The following is an 11110-nucleotide window of genomic DNA, read 5'->3' on the forward strand; positions in this document are numbered from 1 at the left end:
ACGATTGTGAACTTCTATTTTTTATTAATTAAAACTTTTATATTATTTTCCTTATATAAAAATAAATTTTTCAACAAAAACGTATGATTAATTGTATATCTTTTACAATTATAAATTTTTTTTTAATGAAATATATTATATATATCATTAAATTTAAAGAAAAAAAAAATAAAATGTATGAGATTTGTGTTTTTATAAATTTTAGCAGAAATATATTACATAAAAGAATTAAAATTTTGGAAAAAAAACATAAAATTTGCATAAACTTTCTTAAATTTTGAATAGCGCTTATATAGATACAATAAAATATTATGGAGAAAAATTCCTTACAATATTGCATACAAAAAAAAAAAAAAAAAAAAAAATAAGGAAAAAAATTTATCCATAATACAAGAAAAAAAAAATAGGTAACCAATATGCTATTTTTTTTGCATATAGTATTAAAATGGTATGAGATTTGTGTTTTTATAAATTTTAGCAGAAATATATTACATAAAAGAATTAAAATTTTGGAAAAAAAACATAAAATTTGCATAAACTTTCTTAAATTTTGAATAGCGCTTATATAGATACAATAAAATATTATGGAGAAAAATTCCTTACAATATTGCATACAAAAAAAAAAAAAAAAAAAAAAATAAGGTAAAAAATTTATCCATAATACAAGAAAAAAAAAATAGGTAACCAATATGCTATTTTTTTTGCATATAGTATTAAAATGAGTTTATATATATATTGGCTGGGATGCTATGGCGCGGTCCTGTAATCCTAGTGTAGTAGGGAAGCCAGTCCCTCCAATGACAACATGCCTAAGTTGCGGGATGTGCAATCAGGGTGCCGAGGAGGGATAAGGGGACCGGGATGGACGAAGAATGCTTCTAGTAAGCAATACTCGAGTATGGACGATATACCCTTGACACGTACTGTTTCTCGAAATGTTCTGAATTCTTGACCAAGAAGTTTGTAGCTTTGCTCGAATGGATGGGATGATGGGATGATGATTCTTATATACTGTTCCTGGGGAGGTGAATGTTACAAAGTCACGCAACTACGATTCCTTCCGTGCTCACCAATATACTCCGTCACAACCATATACTTCGTTAAAAACGCCTTGTAATGAGTCGCAGTAAGTATGACGTAGAAGTATGTAGCCGAAAAGGACGTACCACCTCTCAGGTCTCAGGTGCATGCGAAGTGTGCACACATATAAGATTTGCTGTGTCTAGTCACGGGTACGAAAGGCCTAACCAAGTAGTTAAACGTGCTAAGAGGAAAGACAATGCATTGTCACAAGGCTTTTGCTACGGGCCTTTCTTCACCAGGGAGTGTAATGACTCCTTCAGCCGTAATAGCTGTAACAGAAGACCTGGTGTAAGTTGGGTTGAGCCCTGGCAATGATAAGGTTAAATAGCAAGAGCTTACATGCCACTCTACGCATGTGTATAGATTAAGATTTGTATAACAATACAAATAGAGTCCTAATCGGCAGAGGTTGTGTGTGATATAAGATCTGTCATAAGATATGGCATGAACAAAAATAAATGATCTGTCATAAGATATGACATGATAATCACTATCCAACCACTGAAATCGATGGATGATCCTATATCGTGTAGAGAAGAATTGTCCGTTTCATTTTCTTCCAACCTCTTAGCTTAACGGTGCATTACTACCCCGAGTAATTACTTGGGACTAGGCTACAGCAAGCGACTGTGAATTAGAAACTACGTGGATGATAGGGTGTACGGGAGAAGTATGAGGTATAAGATCAACTGAACGGAGGTATCTTGGCAGACCGGCTTTCCCCCCCCCCTTTTTGCATCTGCGACCTTTAATTTTTTCTTTATTTTTGTATTTTAACACTTTTTATTATATATTTATGGAATTTTTTTGTTTTATTATATTTTGATGTGATTTTTTTTTTTTTTTATATGGATATTACGAATTTTAATTATTATATTACAATTTCTATTAAAATCATAATCAATTAAATATATACATAAATATACTAAAATATTCTTACTAATATTGCAAAAATATATATAAAAGTTAAAATAAAAACGAATCTATTAACAATTGTAATTAGTAAGAGTTAATTATTTCTCTTTTGATTTTTATTATATATGGCATTTAATAAAAAATACAAATAAAAATAAGGAATATTAAAAAAATATTTTACTTTGTAACAATGAGTTAAGAAAATTCTTATGTAATTATAAGTCTAATTTATTAATTGGCCATTCAATGACTTTGCTAAAGCATTGAATACACAAGTTAATAAAGAGCACGTATAGATACCTCCAATGGTTTTATTTATTGCAAAAATATATTTAAGCTATTAATACAAAAATGTTATATATATAATTTACATAACTGAACAATTGTTTTAAAGACATTTATTTACTTTAAAAAATTATTACTTTTACTTTTATAAAAAATTTAAATACTCATTAAAATTATTGATTATATAAAATAATTGAAGCATCTTAAAATTAGAATATATATATAAAAAGTATTATAAAAGCAAAATTCTTTTTCTTCTTTTAAATTTTGAATTCAATTTCTTTATTGCTTAAAAATTTATTTGGCTTGACAACAAAAATTTTACAAAAACATTTCAAAAACTATTATGTAACCTTTCATAAAGAAAAAAAATTTTTTTTTTTTTTTTTGTTCTTTTTTTTAAATTGAATAGAAATAAATTTAACAAAAATATCATATATTCAAAAAAAAAAAAAAAACTGTCAATTTCTTTTTATTTTTTTTTTTTTTAAACTAACAAATTCACGACTTCTTATTTTCCGTATGAAAAACTATTATTCTATAAAAGGTTATTAATATCTTTTATTAATTACACATGTAAGATACTAACAAAATACATGTATAGAGATATGTATACTAAGATATGTGTAACAATATTTTATTATAGACTTGTAGAAAAAAATATTTATAGACATTTTTGTACAGAGATATACATTATAAAAATATAAATGAAAACTAATGAAATGTGCTTAATTATTTTTTTGTAATTTTTTTTTTGAAAAATAATTTCATGAGAGTTTTTTTTTATGTAAAATTATATATTTTTGCTGATCATTTATTTTTATTAAATAAAAAATATTCATGATTGAATAAAAAGATTCATGACAAAAAACTAAAACTAATGCCTTAAAACAAATATATTAACTAAAAGATATTTTCTTTAATTTATATTATATTAATTATTTTTAAAAAAATTGCATACAATTAAATGCAAATAAATGAAATTGGTGAAGATTTTTCTACATGCTCTATTAATTTTACTGTTTAAAATACCTTGAAAGTATTCAAACTATCAATTAATAAATCAATAACTTAAGAGAAAAAAATATATTATTCATTTATTATAATTTTTCACTATTTTCATTTTACTTTCAAAATTTTTTTTTTTTTTGCACTTTTATTCTAACATCATTTATATAATAATTAATGGTTTTTATACATAAGTGCATATAATGAAAATCATAAATGTTATATAGTAATAGAAGGAAAAAATTCTTTATATAAAAAAAAATTTTCATAAATAAGAAAATGTTATTACTAGAAGAATGCTTTCAGTTTACTAACTATAGAAAAAAAAATTATAAGAATCAAAAACGTAATAATTTGTTTATTTGCTTCGCTTTTTTTTCTATTATACAATTTTACAATAAATATTATATAAATGAACTTAAAATGTTCAATTACTTCTTTACCTTTGAATTTTTCATATATAAAGTGAAGATAAAATTGATAATAAATTATAAAAACTTCTAAAATCATTTTATAAAGCTTTTGATAAAAAATTAAAATATATTAAAAAACTTAAAACTACAAATAAGAAATTAAGAAGGTGTATTACCATCATCAGGGATTAGAGGTATAGGTTTCACAATTTTAATGGTTAAACCAAAAACATCAGTCAAAAATTTACTCATTCTCATGGCCGTATTATGCATTTGATCTTCTGATAATTTAATATTTAATACATCTAAATATTTTTTAAAATTACTTTTTAACATATTTATATTTTCAATAAGTTTCTTTCTATCTACAACATTTTCTTTTTTATTTATTTCAATAAAAGCATCTTCCAATGATCTTTGCTCAGCCCAAAAAATATTTTTCAAAAGTGCATAATAATCGTCTGTTACTTTTATTTCATTACATAAACAAAGAAGACGATCACTTATTCGGGATGTCATATTGTCTGAGTCTTCATCATCCATTACCACCTGATGATATTTTCTTGCAGATGTAACAACTTCCTTTTTTATGGATTTCAAATCAGATAAAATTTTCTTCATTTCATCAATTTCACCAACTCCAAGTACATGATCTAAACTGAAAACTGTCATTTCAAACTCTAAAGTACAATATTCCCTAAAGTGCATAAAATATCTATCACTTGATATGGGCTCACCGCTTACTTGTGGTGACTCAGCAGCCTTAACTCCTGATATGTTATCCTTAAATATGCCCCCTATTAATATAATGGCATTTAATAAAAAAAAATATTTACTAATCATTTTGAAGAATAAATGAATATAAAAGTTATTATATTATAAAATTTATTCCAAAAATGGAAATTCTAATTAAATGGAACCAAAATACTTTTATCCTATGTAAAAAAATATATATATATAGTATATAACTTTTGTTACTAAAAAAGCTCAATTTTTATTTTATAAAAATTTCTTCTTTTTTATTTTACTTTTTTAGTAAAAAAATCAAAGAAAAATAATTTATAATGTATATTAGAAAAAAAATTCTTTAGTTTTTTTTTTAATATGCATGTATAAATAGTAATGAGAATTTTATTTTTTAATAATATATCTTCTATTATAAAAAGAATTATATTGCGCACACAAATTTATCTCACTTTTGTATTTTAAAAAAAAAAAAATTAATTTTAAATAATAATAGTTCTATCAAAAAAAAATCTCCGATTTATCCTTTTTATGAGCCAAATTATATTTTCAAAAGTAAATATAAATTTATATAAACTAGGTTAACTTTAAATAACGTTAAATTAACTCCAATAATAGTAAGTTTAAATAAATTTATATATATATTAAAAAGCAAATATATTTATTAGAATATGTTAAAAAATTCATTAAATCATATAATAAAATATAAACAAAATTAAAAATACAATTAAAAATAATTTTTAATACTATAAAAATACGTATGAATTTTCTTAAAAGTAAAAATTATAAATATTAAGTTTTTCCTATTTTTTGTATTTTGGAGAGAGTAAAAAAAACATAGATATATTAATTTTCTATTTATGTGTACGATATATATTAAAAATGTACATTATTAAATTTTTTGAGCATTTCTGTAGAAAATTTCAAAGAAAAACTCACAAATCAGTGTTTATATATATATATATATATATATATATATATATATATATATATATATATATATATATTACAAGTAATATGCTTTTACCTATATAAATTATTGTTAACAATAGTATTATATACAATAAAAACATAAAAATAGTATAAAAAAAAAATGTAATATTATCTTCTTTCAAAAATGAAAAAAAATATTCAAAACAGCATTTTTTCATTAATTAAAATACATAGTCTTTTATACAATATATTATTAGTTAATATACGTATATTGCTACAAAAAAAAGATAAATAAAAGCATATAAAAAAAATTTTAACCCTACCCTTCTTTCTTAAATGAATTTTTAAAAAATAAAAATAAACATTTATAATTTTCTTAAAAATTTAAGGAAATAAAAAGATAGAAAATGAAACATATCAATTCATTCTGTTGATTTATTAAATCGTTCAAGTACTTTTATAATAAATACAGAGAAGTTAAATTTTAAACGTTTAATATTAAATCAATTAAATAGAACTTACTACGGAGTATTAGTATAATGTTAAATAAGTATATTCCACTATATAAATAATAAAATATGTTAAAATACGTAATTTCACTATTTTTGTTACTCATGGTATATAGTTGCATCGCATGTCTACTGAAATATTTTACCAAAGTTCTTTTTTTCCTTTATAATAAGAAAAATCGGATTAGAAAAAAATATATTTTTTTTCAGGTTTTATAAAGAAATTTTTAAATCTAGTTATTTTACTTATTTCTACCGTAACATTAGAAAACTGCAATTAACTAAAATATTTGGTTAATAAAAAAATAATTCCCTAAAAAAAAATATATTTTGTATCTTTTTTTTTTGAAATTAAAAGAATATGCAAAAAAAAAGAAGAAATTTTTTTTTTTTTAATTTTCGCTAATTTTTATGTGCATTTTTATAAATAATCTCTCATTTCACATATTTTATTTTACTTTGCATCATAAATTTGTACGTAAATAAAAGTCTTATAACCTATCTTATTAACCAATCTCATAAATGGTCCTTTAGTCTGTAAAAATACTATCATGTCATATAAGGATAAGAATATATATATTCTTTAATATGATAAACAGTTCATTAGCATGTACACGTTATACACTTTCATAATAAATATATAAGTTTAATAAATTTTAAACTCAAGTATTTTTTAAGACATAACATTAAGATAAAATAATAATTTAAAAGAATACAAAAAACATAATAATTTAAGTATTATATCCTAATATTTTATTTTCTCCGATGTAATGTTAATAAAAGAATTTATTTCTCTTTTTGAATGCTTAATGAAAGATTATAAATTAAATTTAAGAGTTTAACTATATATATATATATATAACATTTGATAATTATGTGTACAAAATATATGAAGAAATATCTGTTCATTATGTTAACAAAGAGTTTTATAAATTAAAATAATTACATTAAAAAGAATTCCAGTGAAATTTATGTACATTAAAGATATAGTAAATAAAAATATGCATATTAAAAATATGGCCATTAAAAAAATTATAAATAAATGAAATAGAAGTATGTACATTAGAAAAAAAAAATTAAAACTTTTTTTTTTTAAATAATGATATCAAATTTTTAAAAAGAAAAGAAAAGAAAAGAAAAGAAAAAAATTTTTTTTTCTTTTGGGAAAGAGATAATGGCCATCATGATTATTTTGATTTTGAATTTATTTATTTATTGAATGTTTACGTTTTTAATAAATGCTTCTGATGATTTTATTAAACTTAATTTTTATGAATTGATTATTTTATTGAAAAATTTATTGAAAATTGATTATTTAATTAAACTTAATTTTTATGAATTGATTATTTTATTGAAAAATTTATTGAAAATTGATTATTTAATTAAACTTAATTTTTATGAATTGATTATTTTATTGAAAAATTTATTGAAAATTGATGATTTTATTAAACTTAATTTTTATGAATTGATTATTTTATTGAAAAATTTGTTGAAAATGAATAAAATGACGGATTAATTTATTCACATTAAAATTTTAACAATTATTTAAAATAAATTATTTATTCATTTCTTAATATAATATAAATTACATATATTAAATAATACAGTTTAATTTATTAAAAATATAATTAATGGATCCTAAATTTTATATGCTCATTATTAATTGATCGTCTAATATTATATAAAAGTCAATTGAATAGTCAACTAATATACAGATGTATCAACATAATTCGTAAAATCAAGTTAAGATGTTTATTCCTATTCTAATTTATTTAAGCTATTTTACTTTATTAAAAAAAAAAATGCTTCATTTTACAATTATTTATTGAATTCACATTTATTCAAAAATCATTATTCAAAAAAAAATAATTTCCCTTGTTAAAAAAAGAGTTTATAGAAAAATTGCATATACATTTTTTGTTTTATAAAAATAAATAAAACTATTAATTATTCATAATATATACAGAACCACTTCAAATCAGGTAATAATTTTATTATTTCTTAAATATCATTAGTTAATGTTATTTATTTTACTTAATACAATAAGTTTTTTCCTTGAAAAAAAGTTAATAATTCACTTTATTAAGCAAACATTCCAAATAATTCTTCTAGAGGCGTATCCTAACTCCATAACATCTATGATAATTAGTATAAGCCTTTTTTTTGAACTGAATATGGAGAATCTCTTTCTAATTTGTTTATTCATAGTCCCCATGCTCACAATTATTTCTTTGGGCATTTTCACCATTCCTTAATTGATTACTTCACTTATTTTTTTTGAACGAACTCTTAAATCCGATTTTACCTTTAATTCATCTGCCGAATCAGAAGATATTGTGCATAAGTCAGAATCATTACTTAAAGAACTTGCATTTCTACACCATTTAAAAACACAATTATCATAAGTCAATTATTTTTTAAAAGGCATATTCACAAGGTTGTGTATAGTATTGAACAAATAAATTAATAAAGAGAATATCAAGTAATCTCAACTAATTTTTATTAAAAACTTAAATCCTCGTTAAAATTATTGATTATATGTAAAATAATCTTTTAAAATTAATAAATACATTTAAATTATAGTTATTAAAAGTTTTTCAAAAATTCATAAAAATTAAATACTAAAAAAGCAAAATGCTTTTTATTTTTCTTTTGAACTTTGAACTCAATTTATAATAGTTCAAAAGTTAATTCTAATTGATAAATTTTAACCCTCCAAACAATTAATCTTAAAAATTAAAAAAATATATTTAACATAAACAAATTAAAAAAATAAAAAATAGGAAATTTTTTTTTTTAGTGGATGTGTATAGTTAGCTTGCTATTCTCCGTATAATTTAATATTATTTCATAAAAGGTAAATAATACCTTTTATTAACCATCCTTAGATAATATAATCTGCTACCATTATATATTAAACAATTAATTTTACTATAAAAAATAAGTATTATAGATTATCCCTATTAATTCGTTTGTTCAATATTATACAAAAATCATTGAATAAACAACTAATCAGTTTCGCGTCTATTTTCTTTTTTATTTTCCTCTAATACTATCATATATGCCTCTATCAACATTTTCAATAACAATTTTTTCTTCTTTTCATTTCTCTCTATTCCATTATTTCCTCCTGTCTTATATTTCTATTCAGTTCATCTACTTTATCAATAAATAATATTATTGATGTATTTATATAAAAGGGAAATATATAGTATTTCTTAGATAATTGTGCATGTAAAAATAGTTGCTCAAGCATGTGCATAACTTCTCATACTATAATATATACTCAAATATTTAAAAAGTATGTAAATTTATGTATGTAAAATAATTTTTTTTTATTTTATTTCATTTTATTCTTTTTTATTTTATTTAATTTCATTTTTTTTTTTTGTTTCATTTTAATTTCATTTTATTTGACTTCATTATATCTCACTTTTTTTTATTTTATTTTTATTTTTTTTGAGTGAAATTTTTTTTTTTTAGTAATAATCAATATGTGTAATACCAATTGATTAGTGTTTACATTTTAAATAAATTTGAGCAATTTAAATTTTAAAAATAACGAATAGTAAATGATGATAAGAACTATTATAATGAAATAATTAATTGGCACGAGTCATAGCAATTAAGTAGTGTTCATATTAATTAAAATGTGTACAATTTAATGTTAAAAAAAATAAACCATTTGTGATAAAAGCTGAGAAAATGATTAAAATAAAGTATAAGTTTATTTAAATCATATGAAATAATTATATAAAGAATATATAATTGTCAATAGCAGTGGTTTTATTAGTTGATTATCTGGAACACTAAAAGAGTATTCAATTAATCAATAAATCAGTACTGGAACTATATCTTATTTAGTTAACTATTTTTTATACTCTACTTTTTCCTTTTCATATTCCTCTAACAAATCACTAAACCACTTATTATATTCATCATAAAAAAATTCTTTACTTTTTTATCCACTATTTTTATATACTTTTTTTTTCTCTAATATAGAATTTCTTACTCCTATTTCCATCATTTCTATTTCTGCTAATTTTGAATAACTTTTTTCCTTCTTTTTTCATTTTTCCACACAATTATATGTATCTCTAGCTGGATGCTATTGATTTCTTCCCTTTTTCCGCAACATTTCCATATTGTCCATTATCATTTCTACATTTTTCTATTAATTTCTACTTTACTTTCTGCATTTGTTTCTTCATAGTTTACTATTTTCCCCTATATATAGGATTTTTTTATTTTTACTTCTATTTTTTTTCTATCATTTCTTAACGTTCAATTTTTCTTTAGTTCTATTTTATCTTACATCAGTTCGTCTCATCTTGTTCTTCAGTTTTTTTTGAGACGTTTTTTGGTTAATAAAAATGTATATTAACCTGTATATAAAAGAGTAAAATATACAAAATGAAATTCTTAATATTTGCATGAACACAACTTATGTAAACTGAAACACTCTAAAGTTGAGAGAATCCAAAACTCAAGTAAATTAAGATACTATAACTTTACGAAATCTTCATGTTGAACACAAATGTTTTTGCTGTATATTCTTTATAAAAGCATGTCACTTTATTATAAAAAAAAAAAATAAAATAAATAAATTTTTATTTTTAAGAGGAAGTGATATTTTTGTTTAGAGAGAAAAGCATGTTTTTCGTTTGAAAAGAAAATGAGAATAAGATGTTACATGGACTACTAAGTGAAATAATAAAAATATAAAAAGAGAATATATTTATTAAAGGAATTATGCTTATATTAGCATGAAGTATTTATTAAAAGTTCTGTAATCACTTTTGGGGCTAAAACTTATATATTTTTATATGATTATGCATTTAAATGACCTATATTTTAAATTCACAGTAAAATAATTAGTATAACAAACTTAGTATATATTTCAATGTATGTTCCCTATTAATTTGTTTCTTCAATGCTTTACAAAGTTCTTTAAACAGATAATTATTTAATCATTCTTCTATAAATTCATTTTCTCCTTCCCACAATTATAATTCATTATCATTTTACTTTTTCAGCATTACTTTCATTTTCAAAATGGATTCCACATTCCAGAAATTTTACTGATGTAATACTAAATATTTTACTTCATTTTCTGATTTTTTTTTTTTAACGTATTCATAAGATATTGGTGTATATTTCAATACTATTTCATTGTCTTCTTTTTTTTTACATTCATCAAATCAAGATCATACATTATAC

At 21.0% G+C, this 11110-nt stretch overlaps 1 protein-coding gene across 1 annotated transcript; it reads right to left on the reverse strand.

Annotated features, from left to right (window-relative positions):
• Positions 1–3863: 3863 nt before the first annotated feature.
• Positions 3864–4547, reverse strand: PRELSG_1445600 (gamete antigen 27/25, putative; the record flags this gene model as incomplete). Its single annotated transcript, XM_028679538.1, has 1 exon — positions 3864–4547. The coding sequence occupies one exon, from the start codon at positions 4545–4547 to the stop codon at positions 3864–3866; it is 684 nt and encodes a 227-aa protein (XP_028535242.1).
• Positions 4548–11110: the final 6563 nt, after the last annotated feature.

This window comes from Plasmodium relictum, assembly GCF_900005765.1.
Source record: "Plasmodium relictum strain SGS1 genome assembly, chromosome: 14".
Classification (NCBI taxonomy): Eukaryota; Apicomplexa; class Aconoidasida; order Haemosporida; family Plasmodiidae; genus Plasmodium; species Plasmodium relictum.